This window comes from Thalassophryne amazonica, chromosome 14 (genome assembly GCF_902500255.1).
Source record: "Thalassophryne amazonica chromosome 14, fThaAma1.1, whole genome shotgun sequence".
Lineage (NCBI taxonomy): Eukaryota > Metazoa > Chordata > Actinopteri > Batrachoidiformes > Batrachoididae > Thalassophryne > Thalassophryne amazonica.
Genome location: NC_047116.1, coordinates 99,098,342 through 99,124,897, shown reverse-complemented (window position 1 = coordinate 99,124,897; position 26,556 = coordinate 99,098,342). Strand labels below are relative to the sequence as shown.

The following is a 26,556-nucleotide window of genomic DNA, read 5'->3' as shown; positions in this document are numbered from 1 at the left end:
CTTCGCTCACTGCCTCCGGTGTTACCGCTGCAGGGTACGGATGCGGGACCCACAAAGAATCCAAGTTATTAAAAAGATACAAACCTCTCTCAGTGGCCATGGAGCTCTGCGGCTGCGGTTACCGAGACCATGCAGCGCTGCGGATTTTTCTGCAAGAATTCTATCCTTGCGGGCTGCTGGAGTGCTCTGCATCAAAACAGCGAGCGTAGTCTCTGGACCTGTTGCCAGATTTTGGCCGCAACTCCGCACAGCAGACAGTGGGGCGGTGTGAGTGACCCGCTGCCTTGCTTACCGAGCCCGCAGACTCGGTAAGCGCATCGGAGACAGTAAGAGCAATCACAGTGATGCCGACCGGTGCCGCAACCGGCCCGCCTGATAAGGAAGCAGAACACAATGCGCTGTTTAAAAAAAAAAGAAGAAAAAAAAAAAAAGAAGAAGCATGCAAAATTGCACTAAAAAAATCCGCGAAACTGCGAGGCCGCAAAAGGTGAACCACGTTATAGCAAGGGACCACTGTATAACCACCAAGGCACCAAAAAACATTTAAAAATTTCTTGCCTGCAGAAGGGTCACTCAATACACCTGTGCACACTAATCTTTTCCTTGATCCAGGAGCTTGACTCACCTGTTATGCAAACAACCAGCCTTTGTTTTCTGGCCCAATTATCAATCTGGGAAAGATAGCTAAGCCGCTGTGTGAGATCATTTTGGGGCCGTGTACTCGCCTATCAGATGGAAGCCTTAATCATACCCAGGCTCCCTATGGTGGTAAATGTATAGATTACTTGCAAGCACTGGACCTGATGGGAACTTATGCTCAGGTGAGCATGTATTGGCTGTGTGGCCACAATGCCTTCACTGCCCTCCCAGTGGGATGGACAGGCAGATGTGCCCCAATAACCATGGCTCAGCACTCCTACGTCGTAGCCGCTCACCTCTCGACCAGTCATCGCTTTAAGCGTGACTTGGCTCCCCACGACTCTATATGGGGAACAGATGTGCCTCTGGACGCAAAGCTGTGGTCCACAGACCAGAAAGTCCTGCTGTCACTCTTCCCCTGGTTGGGCGTGGGCAAAGTGATGCTGCGCGTGTAGACACTAAATTACAGATTTAGTTACTTCGTCAACTTCACTGTTTAGGCTCTTAGAGGAGTTGACAACTCTGAGGCTCATGGAAATGCAAGATCGAATCATTGATCCAACAAATGATTTCGGGCACAGTCAACAGTTTGCTGCTAGATCATGATTACATAGCTTTGCTGCAGTCTGATACGGATACTTGTTACCCCATTCAGATGGGAAAAAATGATGGTTGAAAACATTGCTTCCCCTGAGTGTAAGAGTTTGATGTTTCTATAAATATGACGGGGCCACCGAAAATCCAGTGATGGAAGTGGTGGCTTTGTGATGATGAGAATATAGACATTATCATTGATAAACAGGGGGAAAATGTCAAAAGATTTGCAAATATACTCATCAATTATTAATGTCTTTGTCATATATATATATATATATATATATATATATATATATATATATATATATATATATACAACCCCTGGCAAAAATTATGGAATAACCGGCCTCTGAGGATGTTCATTCAGTTGTTTAATTTTGTAGAAAAAAGCAGATCACAGACATGACACAAAACTAAAGTCATTTCAAATGGCAACTTTCTGGCTTTAAGAAACACTATAAGAAATCAGGAAAAAAAATTGTGGCAGTCAGTAACGGTTACTTTTTTACACCAAGCAGAGGGAAAAAAATATGGACTCACTCAATTCTGAGGAAAAAATTATGGAATCATGAAAAACAAAAGAACGCTGATTTCATCATCCCCAAACATCCTTTCAATTGATAGGATAAGAAAAGTGTCCAAAATATCAACGTAAACTTGTGCATTTATTGATGATGTAATGACAGCCATCTCCCCAGTGCCTTTACCTGACATGCAGCCCCATATCATCAATGACTGTGGAAATTTACATGTTCTCTTCAGGCAGTCATCTTTATAAAGCTCATTGGAATGGCACCAAACAAAAGTTCCAGCATCATCACCTTGCCCAATGCAGATTCGAGATTCATCACTGAATATGACTTTCATGCATTCATCCACAGTCCATGATTGCTTTTCCTTAGCCCATTGTAACCTTGTGTTTTCTATTTAGGTGTTAATGATGGCTTTCGTTTAGCTTTTCTGTATGTAAATCCCATTTCCTTTAGGCGGTTTCTTACAGTTCGGTCACAGACGTTGACTCCAGTTTCCTCCCATTTGTTCCTCATTTGTTTTGTTGTGCATTTTCAATTTTTGAGACATATTGCTTTATGTTTTCTGTCTTGATGCTTTGATGTCTTCCTTGGTCTACCAGTATGTTTGCCTTTAACAACCTTCCCATGTTGTTTGTATTTGGTCCAGAGTTTAGACACAGCTGACTGTGAACAACCAACATCTTTTGCAACATTGCGTGACGATTTACCCTCTTTTAAGAGTTTGATAATCCTCTCCTTTGTTTCAATTGACATCTCTCGTGTTGGAGCCATGATTCATGTCAGTCCACTTGGTGCAACAGCTCTCCAACGTGTGATCACTACTTTTTAGATGCAGACTAACGAGCAGATCTGATTTGATGCAGGTGTTAGTTTTGGGGATGAAAATTTACAGGGTGATTCCATAATTTATTCCTCAGAATTGAGTGAGTCCATATTTTTTTCCCTCTGCTTGGTCTAAAAAAGTAACCGTTACTGACTGCCACAATTTTTTTTCCTGATTTCTTTTAGTGTTTCTTAAAGCCAGAAAGTTGCCATTTGAAATGACTTTAGTTTTGTGTCATGTCTGTGATCTGCTTTTTTTCTACATAATTAAACAACTGAATGAACATCTGCCGAGGCTGGTGATTCCATAATTTTTGCCAGGGGTTGTATATATATGTATGCAGGACTCAAAGTAGTACATGCATGTGCTAGTTTGGGCACGTATTATTCGAGCGGTGCATGTAATTTTATACTCCACTTGCACTGGTGCAAGTAACTTTATCCAGGTTTTATCAACTATAAGCACCAGTAGAATGAACCAATAAAGGAATAAATATGGAAAAAACTATTTCCAGTGTGTTGTCTTCGTCTTCCCTGCGTTTTATGACAGTAACACATGGAGCGAGTTGCTGGGCTCTATTTGTTGTGTTTGCACGCGCACATGTAAACAAAGAAAAGGAAAAAAATGGCTGGCTGCGGTTCCCTCTCTCTCTCCCCCTCAAACTCTGTCATCATTGTGTTATAAATCAGTCTCCATTTGTTTTATTATAAATCTGTGTAGTTAATAAAATTATCTTCACGGACAATTAGTTCACACGAGCACGTGGGGAAGAAAAAAAAAAAAAAAAAAAAAAAACTGGCTGCCGCTGCGGTTCCTTTACAGAACCCGGGAGAGGTCACTTAAAGTGATTTTTTTTTCTGGCCATGATCATTTCTGCGCACGTTTTCCTTTAATTGAGCCCACAAATTAATAAAACGTGCTCTCAAATTAATAAAATGTGCGCACGTTTTCCTTTAATTGAGCCCTCGAATTAATAAAACGTGCACACGTTTTCCTTTCGTTCAAAATGAACTCCATAATATGACCTAAATTGTCATCCTCATGACAGGGAAATGCTTCGCCCTCAGCATCCTTTTTAATGTGCTTAAACTCCAGATGATGCCATGCTGGGTAGCTGGAGTTCTCTGCATGTTCTTGTGCGCCCAAACCATGATGATACACCCTGACCAGATCCATTTCTAATGGGGAAATGTATCACACTGTCTCCTGGTTTGTTGGCTAATAGCCAGCATTTATGATATTTATTAATGTTGAGTACACTTTTTACAAATTGTGGCCACGTTTAAGTAGATCGTGTCCTTGTTTTACTCAAACAATATCATAAAACGTGCGCACAATATAATAAAACAAGCGCACATTCTCTCCACATGCAAAACATTTTGCAATGACACTTCCAGGGCTCCATAGTTCCTCGCTCTCTCTCTCTCCCCCTCAAACTCTGTCATAATTGTGTTATAAACCAGTCACCGTATGTTTTATTATACATCTGTGTAGTTAATAAATAATCTCCATGGACAATTCGTTCGCGTGCGCACGTGAAAAAACAAAAAACAAAACGCTGCTGCTGCTGCACTCCCCTCAAACTCTCCCCAGAGAGGAAGAGTCTGACACATCAGAGGAGGAGTTTTAAGGTTGATATAAGACTGACTTTTGGTTATGCAAGTAACTTTTTTTTGGTGCAAGTAATTTTTTGTTACTAGCACCAGTGCAAGTAGGTTAAAAAATGTATTTCGACCCTATATATATATATATATATATATATATATATATATATATATATATATATATATATATATATAGTGTATCTGTGTGATTTTACTTGATATTACTTTCCAAGTTAACCACTGAACTACTCACACGGTAAAATGACCTTTTGCCAACTTGAGGAGTGTGAGAACGTAAATCTGCAGGAGTGTAAATCTTGTTTACTGAGTACATTTTAGTCAACAGATCGGCCTTGGACAGGAACGTTGTGCCCTGTTCACACCAGCTCAAGGCTGGTCCTGTTTTGTCTCTGTTTTGTTTCTGTTTAAGAATAATGCCATATCTAAGTGAGAACAGACTGTTCTCACATAGAAGATGTGTGCTGTTTTCTGCATTTGCCTGTATTCATTTTTGCTTCATTAAATGCAGGAGATGAGTAGGGGGTCCCTTCAGAGCTGACTGGCGAGTGGTGAAGAGCGGTCATGCTGCCGGGCTCTCTCCTGATCAGGAAAGAAATTCAGTATTTCTGTGTGGTCATTCTCTGTGATAATTTGAGCTGTCTCTTTTATCAGGTTCAACTCTGACACCCTGTAGCCCATTCCAGCCTTGTGCAGGTCTACAATTTTACCCCTTCAAATCAGAATTGAATTGGACGAACGGGACTGGGTTCTTTCTGAAGTCAACCACCATCTCCACTGTCTTGAGGGCGCTGAGCTCCAGATTGTTCTGTTTGCACAAGGACACCAGGTGACTGATCTCCCATCTGTAGGCAGAGATGAGTCTGATGAGGGTTGTATCATCCATGATCTTCAAGAGCTTTACAGACTGGTGGCTAGGGGTGCAGTTGTTGGTGTACAGGGAGAAGAATGCAGTCTTGGGGGGATCCGGTACTGATGGACCGTGTGTTGGAGACATGCCCCACCCCCAGCTTCACATACTGCCTTCTGCTGGACAGAAAGTCAGTGATTCACCTGCAGGTGGAGTCAGGCTCGCCAAGCTGAGAGAGCTTGTCCTGCAGCAGGGCTGGGATGATCGCATTAAAAGCAGAGCTCAAGTCCACAAACAGAATGCTGGCATAGGCTCCTGGGGAGTCCAGATGCTGGAGGATGAGGTGGAGGGCCATGAGAGCCTGTTGGCTCTGTAGGCAAACTGCAGGGGATCCAGGTGGGGGTCAGAGATGGCCTTGAGGTGTGTGAATACAAGGCGTTCAAAGGTCTTCAGGTCTTCATCACGACAGAGGTCAGGCCGATGGGTCTGTAGTCATTAAGTCCTGAAGTTCTTTGTTTTTTGGGGATGGGGATGATAGTGGAGACCATGAAGCATGCTGGCACCTGGCATGTCTCCAGTGAGGTGTTAAAGATGTCTGCGAACACCAGGGACAGTTGGTCTGCACAGTTCTTCAACATGGATGGGGAGACAGTCAGGTTTGACTGCTTTGCATGGGTTTTTCTTTTTGAAGAGCCTGTCCACATCTCTGTCATGAATGGAGAAGGAGTGTTGGTGGGTTGGAGCTGCTGGTTGTCATTGGGGATGGCAGTAAGACTGTTCCATTGTCTTTCAAATCTGCATTAAAACTCATTCAATTGATTTGCTAAACGACAGCTCTTTGGTCGTGGCCATGGTGGACAGGTTGGAGTGTGATTGATTGAGTGTGCGGACATGTCTATTATACAGGTAACAAATTCAAACAGGTGAAAATAATACAGGTAAAGAGTGCAGAACAGGAGGGCTTCTTAAAGAAAAACTAACAGGTCTGTGTGAGCCAGAATTGTTGCTGGTTGGTAGGTGATCAAATACTTATTTCATTCAATAAAATGCAAATCAATTATTTAAAAAACATAAAATGTGATTTTCTGATGTTTTTAAGATTCTGTCTCTCGCAGTTGAAGTGTACCTACAACAAAAATTACAGACCTCTATATTCTTTGTGGGTGGGAAAACTTGCAAAATTGACTGGATCAAATATTTTTAAAATAGCGATTTTATATGACGATATAAACAACAAATTTTGATGAAAATCTGTATACAACTGAAGGTTTTGCAACCATGCGCACACAGAGACATGAGTGTCTGTTTGTTTGTGTATACACACACACACGACCGCCTGTTCCGCACGCACATACACACACAAACATGAACATGTGTTCCTGTGTGTTTAAACGGTGCAGTTCTTTGTGTCAGACACTCTTTACTGTTTGATAGACATTTGTTCATACATATATTTGCTTGAAGTGAGCATGACTGCTCATTGTATTTTATCTGGAGCCGACGTGAGGTAAGTAAGTCCCTTCGGCTCCCTTGTTTGCACCCAGGGTCGCCACAGCAAATCAGAGGTGGACCTGCATGCTGAGCTGGAAAAGCTCAAAATAGTGATGACATCATGATCGCTAGTTTAAAGAATGCTTAAAGTGCTTAAAGGCGTGCTGACAGTAATCGAGCCCTGTCAGGAAATTTCCACCTTGTTTTTCAAATGAAACAGCAGTTTAATGGTGTGTTTCTCATTTCAAGTGTAAAGAAAATTTGTGGTTGTGAATCATCATCCATATACAAGGCGCACTGGATTATAAATCGCAGGGCCTCAAACTTGTAAAAATACTACAACTTATACTCTGGAAAATATAACAAACAATATAACAAACGCTTTAAGGGTGACCTTTTAAAAGGCATGCTGAAAGTAACTAAGCCCAGTTATGAACTCCCCCACTTCCCCTCCAAAAAGGCAGTTTAATGTTATGTTTCTTGTTTCCACCGTCATGAAAATTTATGGAATTGTGTTTTTTTTTTTGTTTGCTATATAAGTCCAGGACCTCTGAAGCTAGTTAAAAAAGTGTTTTATACTCTGAAAAATACGGCACATTTTGTGTTAAAATTAAATGCTATACATATTTGGCATATATATTATTATGTAAGGGAGTTAGAGTATCTCGTCAATAGTTTTACATCCTCTTTGAAGACAACTTTGGATGCTGTAGCTCCTCTGAAAAAGAGAGCTTTAAATCAGAAGTGTCTGACTCCGTGGTATAACTCACAAACTCGTAGCTTAAAGCAGATAACCCGTAAGTTGGAGAGGAAATGGCGTCTCACTAACTTAGAAGATCTTCACTTAGCCTGGAAAAAGAGTTTGTTGCTCTATAAAAAAGCCCTCCGTAAAGCTAGGACATCTTTCTACTCATCACTAATTGAAGAAAAGAAGAATAACCTCAGGTTTCTTTTCAGCACTGTAGCTAGGCTGACAAAGAGTCAGAGCTCTATTGAGCTGAGTATTCCATTAACTTTAACTAGTAATGACTTCATGACTTTCTTTGCTAACAAAATTTTGACTATTAGAGAAAAAAATTACTCATAACCATCCCAAAGATGTATCATTATCTTTGGCTGCTTTCAGTGATGCCGGTATTTGGTTAGACTCTTTCTCTCCGGTTGTTCTGTCTGAGTTATTTTCATTGGTTGCTTCGTCCAAACCATCGGCATGTTTATTGGACCCCATTCCTGCCAGGCTGCTCAAGGAAGTCCTACCATTATTTAATGCTTCAATCTTAAATATGATCAATCTATCTTTGTTAGTTGGTTATGTACCACAGGCCTTTAAGGTGGCAGTAATTAAACCATTACTTAAAAAGCCATCACTTGATCCAGCTATCTTAGCTAATTATAGGCCAATTTCCAACCTTCCTTTTCTCTCAAAGATTCTTGAGAGGGTAGTTGTAAAACAGTTAACTGATCACCTGCAGAGGAATGGTCTATTTGAAGAGTTTCAGTCAGGTTTTTAGAATTCATCATAGTACAGAAACAGCATTAGTGAAGGTTACAAATGATCTTCTTATGGCTTCGGACAGTGGACTTATCTCTGTGCTTGTTCTGTTGGACCTCAGTGCTGCTTTTGATACTGTTGACCATAAAATTTTATTACAGAGATTAGAGCATGTCATAGGTATTAAAGGCACTGCGCTGCGGTGGTTTGAATCATATTTGTCTAATAGATTACAGTTTGTTCATGTAAATGGGGAATCTTCTTCACAGACTAAAGTTAATTATGGAGTTCCACAAGGTTCTGTGCTAGGACCAATTTTATTCACTTTATACATGCTTCCCTTAGGCAGTATTAGACGGTATTGCTTAAATTTTCATTGTTACGCAGATGATACCCAGCTTTATCTATCCATGAAGCCAGAGGATACACACCAATTAGCTAAACTGCAGGATTGTCTTACAGACATAAAGACATGGATGACCTCTAATTTCCTGCTTTTAAACTCAGATAAAACTGAAGTTATTGTACTTGGCCCCACAAATCTTAGAAGCATGGGGTCTAACCAGATCGTTACTCTGGATGGCATTTCCCTGATCTCTAGTAATACTGTGAGAAATCTTGGAGTCATTTTTGATCAGGATATGTCATTCAAAGCGCATATTAAATATGTAGGACTGCCTTTTTGCATTTACGCAATATCTCTAAAATCAGAAAGGTCTTGTCTCAGAGTGATGCTGAAAAACTAATTCATGCATTTATTTCCTCTAGGCTGGACTATTGTAATTCATTATTATCAGGTTATCCTAAAAGTTCCCTAAAAAGCCTTCAGTTGGTTCAGAATGCTGCAGCTAGAGTACTGACGGGGACTAGCAGGAGAGAGCATATCTCACCCGTGTTGGCCTCTCTTCATTGGCTTCCTGTTAATTCTAGAATAGAATTTAAAATTCTTCTTCTTACTTATAAGGTTTTGAATAATCAGGTCCCATCTTATCTTAGGGACCTCGTAGTACCATATTACCCCATTAGAGCGTTTCGCTCTCAGACTGCGGGCTTACTTGTAGTTCCTAGGGTTTGTAAGAGTAGAATGGGAGGCAGAGCCTTCAGCTTTCAGGCTCCTCTCCTGTGGAACCAGCTCCCAATTCAGATGAGGGAGACAGATACCCTCTCTACTTTTAAGATTAGGCTTAAAACTTTCCTTTTCGCTAAGGCTTATAGTTAGGGCTGGATCGGGTGACCCTGGACCATCCCTTGGTTATGCTGCTTTAGACGTAGATTGTGGGGGGTTCCCATGATGCACTGTTTCTTTCTCTTTTTGCTCCGTATGCATCACTCTGCATTTAATCATTAGTGATCGATCTCTGCCCCCCTTCACGGCATTCCTGGTTTTTTCCCTCAGCCCCAACCAGTCTCAGCAGAAGACTGCCCCTCCCTGAGCCTGGTTCTGCTGGAGGTTTCTTCCTGTTAAAAGGGAGTTTTTCCTTCCCACTGTTGCCAAGTGCTTGCTCATAGGGGGTCGTTTTGACCGTTGGGGTTTTTCATAATTATTGTATGGCCTTGCCTTACAATATGGAGCGCCTTGGGGCAACTGTTTGTTGTGATTTGGCACTATATAAGAAAAAAGTTGATTGAAGTTGATTGATATATTCCATTACATTTCCACAAAATGGGGACAATGTTTCCCTGGCTTCTTTCCCCTTTTTCCATCCATCACTGCCTGATTCATATCAGAGGTGCTAGCATGTTGAACTGAGCGCAGGACATTTGCATCTACTGATGCACTGTTCTGAGCGGTTATCGTACCCGTGTCGCTGCGACCGTGACAATGTGTGAAGGCACTCACATTTAACACGTCCATCTTGCCCACTTGGTAGGAGGTGGAGCCGAGTACTCTATGGGGAATGCCTGTGACTGTAGCTTCAAAGAGCACCTGAAGACAAAGAGTAAGAGTTCACAAACACCTGCAAACCACCATCAAGAACAAAACATTCAAAGACAACAGGAAAAACTTCAGTCAACAGGTCCTGATTAGGGCTGTCACAATTCTTACAATATTTGCCACTTGCGATTATTTTTCATATTTGCGATTACCGTGAATTATTTATTTTATCCACAAAGCATAAAACAACTCAGAATCTGACGTCATTGTACTGCAGCCTCACTCACTCTGTTTCGCTCTCGTCTTAAGGCAGGACAATAACATGGAGGCTAAGGAGCGATCCGTCCTGCCGTTTGGATAAGATGGCTGATTAAAACAGTGGCCGTCTTCTTTAAAGCCATCTAAAATGCGGAGTTTACCGAAGGAGGGGTGTGGGTGTGTGCGCGCACATGCAGAGTCAACAGGCTGCAGAGTGGGAGCCTGGGAGGGGGTGGGTGGAGGAGATTCCTGAATGGAGGCATGACACGCTGCTGAGAACCATCAGTGCACAGCGTGCACGGAGCAGAGAGAGGATTTTAACCCGAGTGAACATGTTAAAAAAACAATACCAAATCATGGAGCTGCCTTTACTTCTCTCTGAACTTTCTCTCCCCGTGTGATTCTGCTGTTACCGTCCTGTTCACACCATGTGTGCGTCCTATACTGAATTAATGAGATCATGAGATGAAATAAACGGTCAAATATCTTTAAAAACATATTTAAAAATGAGAATATATGAATGAACTGAGCAAAAAAAAAAAACCTGACGTGGAGAAGCTGTGGTGATGTTCAGATGCACAGATCACAAAAAGCAGGTGAGAACTCTGAACTTTAACAGCTGTTATTTTCCAAAGGTATTTATTTGTTCAATCTTGAGCTTAATATAGTGTTTAAGCACAAAACGTGACTGATGAGGAGAAACAATTTCAGAAATGCAACAGAAACAACCACAAATCAGAAAAAGTTGGGACTGTATGTAAAATGAAGATAAAAATAAAAACGTTGCACTATTCCCAGTTTCTCAACTCACCGAAGCCAAATGGTGTTCCAGAGTTGTGTAATTATACTACGATAGTAGAATATAAAGAAGGAAAAAAAGGAAAAAAAATAGACAATATAATCATCAATTGCAATTATTTGTCTGACAATTAATCGTCTCCAGAAATTCCTAATCGTGACAGCCCTAGTCCTGATCAGTAATTAAACGCAGACAACACCTCCTGAGAACTTTCAGCTTTGCTGTGGTCTCACAACACATTCAAATATTCATGATGTCATAATGAAGACAAAGACAAACGTCCAGGACAGTGTTAAGGCATCTTGACACTTGCACAAATTTGATTACACTTGCACAAATTTGATTACCGCACATGCCAGTGAGTAAACGCAACGTAAACTGTGCGTGAAACGTGCGTGGCTGCGTGCAAGCGCACAAGGAAATTTAGAAGTGTTCAAAACTTCTGGCCAGGGCTGCCAAGATTAGTTGATTAGTCACTATCATATTGACTATCAAACTCGTCAGCAACTAATATAATAATCAACGTAATTATTTTTTAAAGCTCTGTTTTTCTCTCAAAGCTACTGCTGTCGCTTCCATTGCCTTTGTGTCCGTGATGCACAAGTTATGCCCAAACAATATCATGGGCAGCCAGAAACGGAGCTCAAATGTTTGAGAGCATTTTAACCAAAGTCAAGAGAAAAACCAACTTGCCTTCCACAGCAGCATAACGGCAATGTAGGAGCATCTGAGAAAGAAGCATGTTATGGCTGATTCTGATGAAGAGGGACAGTCATCTCTGTAGGCTAATTGGCTAGTTAGCTGCTAACATTCATGTCTACAGTGAGTTACTTATATTGAAAGCTGTAAATGTTAACATTAATGATAACTTCATTAGCCTTAGTACACATATCTTATGTGTAGGGTTGGGTATTGGGAACCGGTTCTTTTCGGGTATCGTTAAGAAATGATTCGATCCAGCGACATCAATGGCCTTTTTGCTTAACGATTCCCTTATCAGTCCTTCAGAGCAGCCGTTGTTTTTGGGGGTGTGTTTGTCAGGAAAATGATCATGTCTCTTAGAGATGGGACGATATGCTTTCCCCCTTGATTCGATTCTCTCACGATTTTTTTGGGTGCCGATTCAATTTAAATTGTGATTTTTACGATATTGCTGATTTTTGCAATTCTTAGTTTAGCTTTTTTAATACCAGTGAAAAAGTGGCATAATGATGTCTACAGACTACATCAGGAGTCATATTTCCCCAAAAATACACATCACATGTGAATGTGTTTTTAACAAAGGTGGGACAAAGTCACCATCAAGTCACTTTCAAGTCATGAGTCAGCAAGTCCCAAGTCAAGTCTCAAGTCATAATGATCACCAATTGTTTGCAAGCTGACTTGAGACTTGACTTGGGACTTGCTGATTCATGACTTGACAATGACCGTGTCTCACCTCTGGTTTTTAATATTTATTCAGCAGCTTATTTAACTATTCTGCTCAGTCAGTGCTGTAATAAAACAAATTTCACATCAAACACTGGAGCACCTGAAAACTCAAACGTCTCTAACTTTATTAACTTGAATTTGAAAAGTGCTCTTTTAAAACCCTCGATGTCAAAAGTAGTAAATAAAATGCATAATACACAAAAAAGTTACTTTTGAAGTACGCCGCTGCTGTATTTAACTATGCTTTTCATCAAGCTAGTGCTTGGGAATGTTTAGATTCTTGTGCAAAAACAAGAGTTGGTCAACATGCTCTGTGGTGATGTTGCTCCTCTGAGCACTGACAACCTCCCCAGCTGTAGAGAAGACATGTTCAGCGGAAACAGATGTCCCTGGTACACACAAGTACTGCCTTGCTAGTCTGGCCAGAAGAGGATACTCATGATGATGTTCCTTCCACCACTCTAATGGGCTTTTAGACAGAGGCAAAGGAGCAGCTCTTGTAGTCTCTCACCTCCTCCTCCTTTCAGTTCTCTAACAAATGGAGGAACTCCAAGGGTTTCTTCGGTAGACTGCAGGAGCTATGCATGGAGTGGGGCTATGACACTGTGGTTGTTCTCATCTGGCATCACAGCCGTAGCCACCTTGACTACCCCAGGGCCTGTATGAACTCCTCTGCATTAGATATGTCTGACTCGGTGAAGGTGCTGACCTCTTTCTCCCTTTTTCTCACATCGGGGGAAAGCAGCGCAGCCGTGACTGCTGGCTGCTGCTCGAGGAAACGCTCAACCATATCATACGCACTGTTCCACCTGGTTGATACATCACTTATTAGTTTGTGCGCAGGGAGCTCAAGTAGTTTCTGTTTTTGCTCCAAAACATGAAGTGCTGTGGTGCTTCGGTGGAAAAAGCCAGTCACACGTCGTACTCATCCGAGAAGTCTTGCCGCAGCCGGCAGGTTAAGCGCACGCTGAGATGCCAGGTTGAGTGTGTGCGTAGCACTTGACATGGAGAAAGCCGGCTAACTGTGCGGAGACAACCATATTAGCCGCATTGTTGGACTAAAGCTGGGTCCTTCTCTGCAATGTCCCATTCACTCACCACATTACGAAGCAGCTGTGCTACGTTCGAGCCTGTATGAGACTTATGCATCACCCTGGTCTGGAGGACGTAGGAGAACAGAGACCAGTCATCAGCGATGTAATGGGCTGTTATGGTGATATAAGACTGGGTTGCCCATGAAGTCCATGCATCGCAGGTAAGAGCAACGCGTTCTGCTCTGCTGAGATTTTCTTTGACTTTCTGCTTAATGTCCTTATAAATATGAGGCACTGCTGTTTCAGAGAAATACTTTCTGGAAGGCATCACACATACCTCGGCTCCAGTGTGTGTAGCATGTTCCTGAAACCTGTATTTTCCACAACACTATAAGGCCGCAGGTCTTTGCAAATAAAGTCCGCAATTGATTTTGTGATGCGTTTCGCTTTTTCGGAACTGCTGGGTAGATTGGAAAATGCTGCTTTCAGTGTCTTCTGGCTTGCTGCTGTAGGATGTTTGGATGAAAGTTCTGCATTTACTTCAGGATGGTGCCTTGCTAGGTGGGCACTGAGGTTTGTCGAATTTCCGCAGTACGCAACATGTGCATTACAGGTTTTGACAAATAGCTTTTGATATGTCCAGCTCTGCTTTTCCCTTCAAAGAAAAAAAATCCAAAACATGCCCACACCTTGGATTTAAAATGTGATGGTGGAGGTTTTATCCCCGCGCCATGTAGCTTTCAATCCCCCCTCCCGCGGACGTATGTGACATCGTGTTGCCAGGCAGAGAGTTGAAGAAAAGCATTTTGCCATCTGCTGGAGAAAAGCGGTGAGTTTTACAAACCCGGCCGATAAACGCAGTCTAAAATGAAGCATTCAAATTAAAAAATAAATAAATAAATTTACATTTGTTAAAAAATCGATTAAAAAAATTGTAAAACAAAAAACTGCGATACCTACGTGAATCTATTTTTTTCTGCCACCCCCATTGTCTCTACGTTGATAATTTATTAATTTATAATATTTTAATAATTTATTTGTATGTTACTGCTGCAAATAAGTATTTGAACACCTACCAACCAGCAAGAATTCTGTCTCTCACAGACCTGTTAATTTTTCTTTAAGAAGCCCTCTTATTCTGCACTCTTTACCTGTATTAATTGCACCTGTTTGAACTTGTTACCTGTATAAAAGACACCTGTTCACACACTCAATCACACTCCAACCTGTCCACCATAGCCAAGACCAAAGAGCTGTCTAAGGACACCAGGGACAAAACTGTAGACCTGCACAAGGCTGGGATGGACTACAGGACAACAGGCAAGCAGCTTGGTAGAAGATAACTGTTATGATTATTTATTAGAAAGTGGAAGAAACACAAGATGACTGTCAGTCTCCCTCGGTCTGGGATTCCATACAAGATCTCACTTTGTGGGGTAAGGATGATTCTGAGAAAGCTCAGAACTACACAGGAGGACCTGGTCAATGACCTGAAGAGAGCTGGGACCACAGTCACAAAGATTACATTAGTAACACATGATGCTGTCATGGTTTAAAATCCTGCAGGGCAGCAAGGTCCCCCTGCTCAAGCCAGCACATGTCCAGGCCTGTTTGAAGTTCACCAGATGATTGTGATTTCCAGAAAATTTTTTTTTTAGATTATGTCTCTCACAGTGGACATGCACATGCAGGTTTCAGATCCCTCCATGATTTCTAAGTGGGAGAACTTGCAAATTTGCAGGGTGTTCAAATACTTATTTTCCTCACTGTATTCAGGGATGAAAGTGGTGAAAAACAAAAAAAGCTCAAACAAAAATTACCCCCCAACACCACCTGCACGAAAATGTTTGAATTCTAGAAGCTCTAGTAGTATTCTGCTCTTACTAGGATGCAGCAGTTTTCTAGTTTGGCAGATAGTTCTGAAGGAAATCACTGAAGAAATTAACAAATTGAAAATATGGTTTGACCAAAACAAATTGTCATTAAACTTAAATAAAATAGGGATGAAGTTGAGGTGTAAGAGTCACTAGGTGTTCACAGGAAACATTTATTTCTATATGTATTTATTTATTTTCATTGTTGGTTTTATCTTTTCTGTTGTGTTTTGTTTCATCAGGTTCTTTTTGTCTCTTTCTCTAAAATTGGATTGTAGCATTATTAATTATTATGAGTTATTATTATTATTATTGTTGTTGCTATTATTAATATATGAATAAAAAAAATTGCAATTTGACTTTCACGTCAAGGAACACTGAGCAATTAATTATTATACAGAAAACAAACGCACACAATCGTGCTGAGATGCGAACAGCTTAATGCTAAGTTTAACATTAAAAATGCCATAAACAAGCTAACACATTAGCATCGGTACCGTTTTTAAGTTATAAAATACATCTATCAACTGTTTCAGAAGACCATAACAAGTCGGTTTAACATAAAAAAGGTAAATAATACTCAGACATATGCTCTTTAGGGTTTTAGTGGGGAAAAATTAAGATAAAGCAAAATAAAACAATGAACCAACAAAGCAGCAGATCGAAGCACTCCTTCGATTGGTTCAAGGCTCAAAGCAAAGCCGCGCTGCAGAAAAGTTGATTACAGACCCGCTGCAGGGCCTGTAATCAATGTAGAAAAATGATCATTTTCCAGACAACCAACCCCCAAAAACAACAGCCACTCTGAAGGACCGATAAGGGAATCGTTAAGCAAAAAGGTTATTGATGTCGGTGGATCAAATCATTTCTTAACGATACCCGAAAGGAACTGGTTCCCGATACCCATCCCTAGTGATGAGTGAGTGATGACATGAGGCTGAGTCTTAATTTGAGCATCAGCAATTTCCCCTGGAATTAATAAAGTATTTTGATTCTGAAACTTTCGCTTGATGAAGCAGCTCTGTACATCTCGAACAACTGACATTGTTGTGTTTTGTTTTGTTTTTTTTTTCAATCTAATTTTATTGGACTATGGACAAAGTTTCACTCACCCACCACCATTCTGGCTGTAATACCCAGAATATTATTGGTACACTGATGACCACAACAACCTTTGTGTTAAAAGTTCAAATTCTAGCTACTTTTGTTTTATTTCGTCTGTGTGCTTTTGCGATCTGAAGCAAAGATCAGCATGCAGCACTCTTTGCAATCCTAAAACATGCTTCAAAGCTTCGACTCGAAATGCTTAAACTGGCTGTATTCAAAACAAGAAGCTGACTGTGGACTAACTAAGCTACAATACAGAGTTATTGATGGATAATGTTAGCTATCAAGGAGGGATATCAGAACTCAGCAAAGATTGCAGCCAAAGAACTCTGGAGGATTCGAAGCTTTAAAGTGAATCTAATGATCAGCAGCACTCAGCCGAACAACTTCAAACTTCAATAGTGTCAAATGGTGAGTTTTAAAGCATTTTAGTGGTTCAAATACATCAGAAAAACTCCTATAGAGACTAACACAGTTGTAATAACACTGTGAATGGTCACCTGAACAGTTTACAGTGGGTCTGCCATAACTGTTAAATGCTTTGATTATCATCATCCAATGGTGTGTGTGTGTGAGAGAGAGAGAGAGAAACATGTTAGTGTATTTGGATAGCAAAGAGACTCAGTTGCCAGTTTACTAGGTATACCTGGTGAAATGTAATGTAGCTGTTCATGAAGTGAAGATGCAATGAGTCATCAAGTGGACCAACCCAGAAACATCTCATCTGTTTCACTAATGTGTGACACGTTTATGACTTTGAAAACACATGCTAATGCTTTTATTGGAAATCAATGAACGTAATGGTTTCTTGGTCCCCGTCGGAGGTTTTTGAGAACAGTCGAGCCATGTTGGCCTGTGTTGTGTTTAAAGATGTGCACATGGGTGACTTGTGTGGCCATGTGGAGCTGTTGAACCTTACCAGGACTTTGTGAGGAGCCAGGGAATCTGAGGAGATGATGCGCTGTAGAGCCTGGAGCATGAGGATCAGCACTTCACAGCAGTGACGATCCTTCTTACTACCCACTGACAAACAAAGAAACCACAGTCACACTCAGCACAAAGACAAAGGCACTGCTGAAAAGACAGAGCCAGCGCACTGGCTGGTGTTGGGTCATCACAGGGGACCAGCCCCTCAGACTTCATAAGTCCTCATAGCAGTCCACACCATCCAGGCTCTGAACGCTCCGACTTAAACTGATGACCATGTGAGTGGGCCGGGTGCGCGGCAAGGCCGTGGTCTCACTGCTCCTTATCCACACTGACACAGCCCGGACCAATCAGAGTGCTCTATGTGGAGCCGCTGAGTGGGACCTGAAACTGGAGCAGTCCACCCTGCTGAGCAGCTACCACAATAAAATCCAAACTCAGCATCATTCATGAAAATCCACTGCTGCTGACAGAGAGCCAACTTCACCAATACCAGCCCGAGACCAACAATGAATCCTGGTCCTCAGGAGCCAAGGTTTTGCACGTTTTCCCGTATTTGTGTCAACGTCTTATCATGATGACAGTTCTTGTTTAACTTTGTTACGTGCTTCCAGACAAGAAAAAGGATCAAACTGAGGCTCAAGGCTCCCAGGTGCCTTTTGTACAACCCCTGGCAAAAATTATGGAATCACCAGCCTCAGAGGATGTTCATTCAGTTTAATTTTGTAGAAAAAAGCAGATCAGACATGACACAAAACTAAAGTCATTTCAAATGGCAACTTTCTGGCTTTAAGAAACACTATAAGAGATCAGGAAAAAAAAAATTGTGGCAGTCAGTAACGGTTACTTTTTTAGACCAAGCAGAGAGAAAAAAAATATGGAATCACTCAATTCTGAGGAATAAATTATGGAATCACCCTGTAAATTTTCATCCCCAAAACTAACACCTGCATCAAATCAGATCTGCTCGTTAGTCTGCATCTAAAAAGGGGTGATCACACCTTGGAGAGCTGTTGCACCAAGTGGACTGACATGAATCATGGCTCCAACACGAGAGATGTCAATTGAAACAAAGGAGAAGATTATCAAACTCTTAAAAGAGGGTAAATCATCACGCAATGTTGCAAAAGATGTTGGTTGTTCACAGTCAGCTGTGTCTAAACTCTGGACCAAATACAAACAACATGGGAAGGTTGTTAAAGGCAAACATACTGGTAGACCAAGGAAGACATCAAAGCGTCAAGACAGAAAACTTCAAGCAATATGTCTCAAAAATTGAAAATGCACAACAAAACAAATGAGGAACGAATGGGAGGAAACTGGAGTCAACGTCTGTGACCGAACTGTAAGAAACCGCCTAAAGGAAATGGGATTTACATACAGAAAAGCTAAACGAAAGCCATCATTAACACCTAAACAGAAAAAACAAGGTTACAATGGGATAAGGAAAAGCAATCGTGGACTGTGGATGACTGGATGAAAGTCATATTCAGTGATGAATCTGGAATCTGCACTGGGCAAGGTGATGATGCTGGAACTTTTGTTTGGTGCCGTTCCAATGAGCTTTATAAAGATGACTGCCTGAAGAGAACATGTAAATTTCCACAGTCACTGATGATATGGGGCTGCATGTCAGGTAAAGGCACTGGGGAGATGGCTGTCATTACATCATCAATAAATGCACAAGTTCACGTTGATATTTTGGAGACATTTCTTATCCCATCAATTGAAAGGATGTTTGGGGATGATGAAATCATTTTTCAAGATGATAATGCATCTTGCCATAGAGCAAAAACTGTGAAAACATTCCTTGCAAAAAGACACATAGGGTCAATGTCATGGCCTGCAAATAGTCCGGATCTTAATCCAATTGAAAATCTTTGGTGGAAGTTGAAGAAAATGGTCCATGACAAGGCTCCAACCTGCAAAGCTGATCTGGCAACAGCAATCAGAGAAAGTTGGAGCCAGATTGATGAAGAGTACTGTTTGTCACTCATTAAGTCCATGCCTCAGAGACTGCAAGCAGTTTTAAAAGCCAGAGGTGGTGCAACAAAATACTAGTGATGTGTTGGAGCGTTCTTTTGTTTTTCATGATTCCATCATTTTTTCCTCAGAATTGAGTGAGTCCATATTTTTTTCCCTCTGCTTGGTCTAAAAAAGTAACCGTTACTGACTGCCACAATTATTTTTCCTGATTTCTTATAGTGTTTCTTAAAGCCAGAAAGTTGCCATTTGAAATTACTTTAGTTTTGTGTCATGTCTGTGATCTGCTTTTTTTCTACAAAATTAAGCAACTGAATGAACATCCTCCGAGGCCGGTGATCCCATCATTTTTGCCAGGGGTTGTAGAACTGAAGTTGAAATTTCAAGTCTTGTTTTTGAGAAAAATTTTCTCTGTTCCACCCATGAAGCTGTCTAACTCGTGATATAACAGATAAACGTTCTCCAAACAGCCCGATTTTTGCCTAAAATCTTTTGTCACACTGAGATCGTGAGCACTGACTCACTGAGTGAAATTTTCTATGGTTCAGCTGAAAAATAAATTTTGATAAAGTGATAATGTTGCTGTTTTATAATGCTACATTACAGTGCTCAAAAAATATGTTGCTGTTCAATGGCTTTTACTTACCAAGTAAAAGTTGAATGATCCATCATCTTAATTGTCTATTTTAATAATGTGTATATGATAAGAACCTAAGCAATTTATAAATAAAGACAGTAAATTAACATTTAAAAAATTACACAATTAAGAGTAAATATAATGGTTGATTTCTTCTTCTACCAACTGTTGACATCTAAGGTTCTAAAATTATTCTGGACTCACATGCCATTCCAACAAACTTTGCTTAATTTATTACCACCCTTGAACAATGTCAGCTACCTACTCAAAAAAAAATTAAAATCCCACACCATATAAAAACACCGCATTTATCAAGCAAGCAATACAAATATGATCCATCTGTTCCTCTGGTGATGACCCATGGTCACAGACATACAGTCATGAAATGGCATGAATGAGAAGCAGTGTGCTCTGGTCAGATGCGTCCAATCGGCCGCGCACGTGTTCTGCCTGACACGTGTGTCTTGTGGACGGCGTACCACAGCACAGACACTGTGTCATGTGGAACAAAGCTCACGTGAGTGATGGTCAGATCATCCACTGCATGTTCTGACAGTCTGTTTCAACCTGGGGGCTGTCAGTGTCTACCCGCCTGTCACCACCACGGCGATATATGAAAATTCATTAAGGTATATCTTCTATAATACATTCCATTTCTGAGGTAGAACTCTACTAATGTATACTAAGGTATATCTAAAAAAAAAAGAAGAGTAGAATAGAAGAGTAGAGTCACTTCTGTGCCTGGTCTTGAGAACCAGGGATGGTAGGTTGAAAAGTGTTTTTTATCCCATGGGAACTCTCCCTACCCACCTAAGCAGCTCAAGAAAATGGACAGCATTTACACAATAAGGGTAATAAACAACATATACAAGAAGTATGTTTTTATTTATGTCCACGTAAATACGGCAATCAGACATGCACATCACCATGGACAGTTGTTAGTCCATGACTGTCCAAACACAGTAGCTGTTGTGTAGCTGGAATGTCCAGAATGACAGATCACCACAGCTGCTTTTGTCGGAAGCCACGCCTCCCATGAGTGGAGCGCACACACCAACTTCTCACAGGCATCGACATTTAACGCTTGTCTGATTGTCTGGGACAAGTATAAAATGTGATCGGACAAGCAATATGCTCTAATCGTTGTCCGGCAGGACAAGTGGCATTTTTTTTTTTTTTGTTTAAAACGTTCAAATTCTTTATTTTCATTGCTCAGAACCAAAATACCTGGACCACCGCCTTTTTGTTTTTTTATTTACATCATGTCTTGTCTCACACCTCGCGAGAAAGTTTTTCTCGCCACTCTCCACGCAGCGGACAACTGGAAAATATGATATCAATGTGTGCGCGAGACCACTGTGTGGAGTGTGTGTTCGTAGTAGAGGCTGACATTTTTTCGGGAATCCCACGGGATGGAAGTCAACTTTGCTATTTATCATGTGACTGGGACAGTACGGGATTAAAAATTCACGGGAGCGGGAACCAAGGTTTTAGGCAGCGACCGTCCTGCCGTCATTTGAGCGGTCAATTTTCGAAAAAGGCGCAGAAAAAATAGCGGGCGGCTTTGCTAAAAGCCATCTAAAATTAAGACCAGGTCCAATCATTGCAGCTGTGTGTGTGTGTGTGTGTGTGTGTGTGTGTGTGTGTGCGCGCGCACGCGCGAGTTGGCTGGCTGGAGGAGGGAGGGGGTGCGGGGGGAGGGGCGCATCGAGCGTAGAGTGAAACGCAATACAAACTAAACGGTGGCACTGCCTTTATTTCTCTCTGGACTGTTCTGACAGCACGTCCTGTTCATACCGTGTCCACGTGTCGGTGACAGTTATACTGAAATTATGAGAAATAAATGAAATAAGTAAAATAAATTCAAAATTCCTTAAAATGAGAATATATGAATGAACAGAATAAAAATCACACACGTGTGTTTAAAAAACCTGATGTGGAGAAACTCTGCAGTGATGTTCAGAAGCAGCAATCACATAAAGCAGCTGAGAACTCTGAACTTTAACAGGCTGTTATTTTACACAGATATTTATTTTATATGGCTTAATGTAGTTGTTTAAAGTTCAAGCACAAAATGTGACTGAGGAGGAGGAAAAAGAGGAAATGAACTCTAGTCAGAATAAAAATACAAGCTGCTGATTTTTATTTTTCAAAATTATTAGGGTGCAGCTCTGCGTTTTATTTATTTCAAAGTAAGTTACCGCTTATTTTCAAAAATCACGAGTCAAATCAGTTTGCATTGTTCAGTTTTTCCTGCATGTTTGTGTACGAGGTCTATTAGTGAAGTATCCGACCTTATTATTTTTTTTCAAAAACCATATGGATTTGAATCATGTGTGATTGCGTCAGACAAGCTTGAACTCTCGTGCACATGCGTGAGTTTTTCCACGCCTGTCGGTTGCGTCATTCGCCTGTGAGCAGGCTTTGAGTGAGGAGTGGTCCACCCCCTCGGCGGATTTTCATTGTCAGGAAATGGCGGAATGATTTGGGCTTTTTTTCCCATCAGAATTCCTCCGCACGTCTGTCTCAATGTGCCGAAAAAGTGCTGATGTCCACGTCTTTTCACAATTCCTGTGCTAGTCAGACGATGTCCCGGATAAAACACAGCGTCCAGTTTGGAAATGAACGGCACATTCCACTGTTACAGGAGTTTTTGTCATGGAAAGAGAAGTGGAGGCTTCACGCGTCGCGGCGGTGCCGCATGGCGCACGGCAACGCCGTGATAAAGCCTCACGGGACATGTTCTGGCATGTCCAGGCACATCCACAATTTCTCGGATAATCACTCGATGGAAAAACCACCGACAGCTGTCTGAACGCCACCTCAAAGCTGTCCTGTGAGACCAAAACGGAGGTGGTTTTGTCTCCTTCCAGTAGCGAATCCATCGTGACGCGTGAAGCCTCCGCGCGGCTTTCCATGACAAAATCTCTTGTTAAAAGTGAAATCTGCCGGAAAATGGTTGATGTCCAGCTCTTGTGATAACCAGAGAAAGAGCACACGACGGTCTCGGATCCACAGAGCCATCCGTTTAGAAATGATCCGGTGGTTTGTGGCTCTTGATGGCGGCATGGAGCGCGCCGCGCCGAGCGTCCTTAAAGCCGTCCTTAAAGCTGTAGTAACAGTCCTTATTCTCTGTGAAGCCCGTAAAATTTTCACCGAAAGCCAGATAAATTTTTCTAATGGTTTCCAGCTGCCAGTCTCTAACAGTTTCTGAAAAAATTCTGATGGAAAAAAAGCCTAAATCATTCCGCCATTTCCTGACAATGAAAATCCGCTGAGGGGGTGGTCCACTCCTCACTCAAAGCCTGCTCACAGGCGAATGACGCAACTGACAGGCGTGGAAAAACTCACGCATGCGCACGAGGGTTCAAGCTTGTCTGACGCAATCACACGTGATTCAAATCCATATAGTTTTTGAAAAAATAAAAAGGTCGGTTTCTTTTCTAATAGACATCATATTTTTTCCTTCTTTATAAGAGTTTTTTTTGTGTTTGTTCTACTAAAAAGCACTTTACAGCACCGACTGGTGTCCAAAGTGCTTAACATTAAAAACACATTCACAAAAATAAAACACATATAGAATAAAATTCTAAAACAGCACATAAAAAAACAGAACGTCACCTCCCCACTAAGTGTTAAAAGCCAGTTTAAATAAATAAGTCTAACTTAGATTTAAAAAGTGCTCGGTCAGGAATAGTACGTAACTCAAGAGGTAGCTCATTCCACAGTCCAGCTACCGCGAAAGCATGGTCACCCCAGCGTTTATATCTTGACCTTGGAACATCTAAGTAAAGCTGGCCAGATGCCCTTAATGTCCTACTGCAAGTGCGCAAAGTTAAAATTTCAGACAAGTAGGGAGGTGCAAGGCCATAAATAGCTTTAAAAACAAACATTAAAATTTTAAAATCAATTCTAAAACAAACTGGAAGCCAGTGGAGTGAGTACAGGATGGGCGTAATGTGCTCATGTCTAAAAGTGTTTGTTAAAAGACAAGCAGCAGCATTCTGCACCAACTGGAGACATGCAAGAGACGACTGATTAATGCCCGAATAAAGTGCATTACAATAATCAAGTCTGGAGCTGATGAAAGCATGAATGGCCGTCTAAAGATCACGTCTACTGAGGAAGTGCTTTATTTTAGCCAAAAGGCGAAGTTGGAATAAACTAGCTTTGACAACAGAGTTTATCTGTTGATCAAACTTCAAACAGCTGTCAAATATCACAAACAAATTCTTGACAGCTGGTTTTACATAGTTAGCCAAAGCGCCAAAATTTGGTGTTACCACATTTGGTTTGCCAGAGCGCTCAAACACCATGATCTCCGTTTTACCATCATTCAGGTAAAGGAAGTTTTGGGACAGCCACTGCTTTACATCACGAATACAATTAAATAATGATGACAAAGCATCACTCCCATTATGGACCCTTCCAAGATGGCACCACGTGAAGGCGCCCTGGTATTCTGGTGCTCCCTGTTTTGTCTGTTTTTGTGCATGAATCGTGTGTCATCGTGTTCCTACACCCGCGAGGAGCTTCTAAACATCAAATCATCAACACCCACAGACATTACGTCAGTTTTTTTAGTGCCTGCAGCTGAACTGGCTCACTTTTTGGCCAAAAGAGTGAGACGCCGGCGGAGAGGGAAACAAGCTGGAGCTCTCGTGCACCTCAGATGAAGGGGCACGTGCACGCCCCTACCTGGGATATTTCTCTCCAATGTCCGCTCACTCCACAACAAGATGGATGAGCTAGCACTGCTGATGAAGAAGAACAGAGATTTCTCCTCATCTTGTGTACTGTGCTTCATGGAGACGTGATGAAATGCACAGACACCGGACTGCGCGCTCCAACTAGAGGGATTCCAACTCCTCCGCGCAGACAGAGACCGAGCACTCTCTGGTGGAAAAACTAGAGGGGGAGGACTCTGCTTCTATATCAACAACGCCTGGTGCTCCGATGTGACTGTGATCTCCCAACACTGCTGTCCCTCTCTGGAATATCTCCTCATAAACTGCAGACCGTTCTACTCTCCACGTGAGTTTAACTCTTTCAAACTTTGCTCTGTGTATATTCCACCGAGCGCGGACGTGCACGAGGCCGAGCGTGCGCTCACGGATCAGATTATGAGCGTGGAGAGACTTTCCGGACTCTCGTTATAATTCTCGGTGATTTTAACAAAGGGAATCTCAGTCAGGAATTACCAAAATACAAACAGTTTGTTAAATGCCCGGCCAGAGAAGGGAGCACGTTAGATCATTGTTACACGACAGTGAGTGGCGCCTACCGCGTGGTGGCTCGTGCAGCTTTGGGACTCTCAGACCATGTGATGGTCCACTTGATCCCCACCTACAGACAGAGACTAAAACTCTCTAAACCTGTTGTGAGGACGTCTAAAATGTGGAGGAATGAAGCTGTAGAGGAGTTACGCGCGTGCTTGGCCACCACGGATTGGGATATGTTTGAGGCTTCAACAGACAGTCTAAATGACTACACGGACACTGTGATGTCATATATTTATTTCTGTGAAGACAGCATCATCCCACAGTGTACCAGGGTGAGATATAACAATGGCAAGCCCTGGTTCACACCTAAACTCCAGCAGCTCCGTCAGCAGAAAGAGGTGGCTTTCAGAGAAGGAGACAGAGACTGCTATAGAGGTGCAAAGTACAGATTTAGCAAGGAGGTGGTAAAAGCTAAATCCATGTACAGTTCACGTCTGCAGCAAAGGTTCTCTGCCAACGACTCGGCCTCTGTGTGGAGGGGGTTGAAAGAGATCACCAACAACAAGCCCAAAGCACCTCGTTCTATTGACGACCTGAAGCTGGCCAACGACCTGAACGTCTTCTATTCACGCTTTGAAGACAAGGACTCACACCTCCCCACCCCCCACACAACTGGATATTCAAACACTCTGGACCTCCCCCATCTCACCGCTGCCCTCCCCCTCCCCCCATTGCCCTCTCGGTCCAAGAGGAGGACGTGAGAAGACATTTCAAAAAGCTGAATCCACGTAAGGCCCCGGGCCCAGACTGTGTCTCTCCTGCCACCCTGAGACACTGCGCTGATGAGGTGGCCCCAGTCTTCACGGGGATCACCTCCCTGGAGTCATGCCATGTTCCAGTCTGTTTCAAGTCCTCCATCATAGTTCCAGTCCCCAAGAAACCACGGGTCACTGGACTTAATGACTACAGGCCTGTGGCTCTCACATCTGTAGTCATGAAGACCTTCGAACGCCTGGTTTTATCCCACCTGAAGTCCATCACCGACCCCCTCCTGGACCCCCTGCAGTTTTCCTACAGAGCCAACAGGTCTGTAGATGACGCCATAAACCTGGCCCTGCACTCCATCCTGCAGCACCTGGACTCCCCAGGAACCTACGCTAAGATGCTGTTTGTGGACTTCAGCTCTGCATTCAACACCATCCTTCCGGCTTTGCTCCAGGACAAGATTTCTCTGCTCTACGTGCCCGACTCCACCTGCAGGTGGATCACAGACTTCCTGATGGACCGGGGTCAGCGTGTGAGGCTGGGAAAGAATGTCTCGAACACTCGGGCTCTCAGCACAGGACTCATTTTGGACTCAT

General features: G+C 42.1%; 1 protein-coding gene across 1 annotated transcript in view; it reads right to left on the bottom strand.

Moving 5' to 3' along the window:
• The window catches only part of rif1 (replication timing regulatory factor 1), a 246,301-nt gene that overhangs the window by 112,654 nt on the left and 107,091 nt on the right, over window positions 1-26,556 (bottom strand). The window contains exons 15-16 of the mRNA XM_034185865.1: window positions 17,346-17,449; window positions 9,888-9,974 (exon numbers count right to left, since the gene is read on the bottom strand). Of these exons, the coding sequence (XP_034041756.1) occupies window positions 9,888-9,974; window positions 17,346-17,449 (191 nt within the window). The remainder of the gene's footprint in view (window positions 1-9,887; window positions 9,975-17,345; window positions 17,450-26,556) is intronic.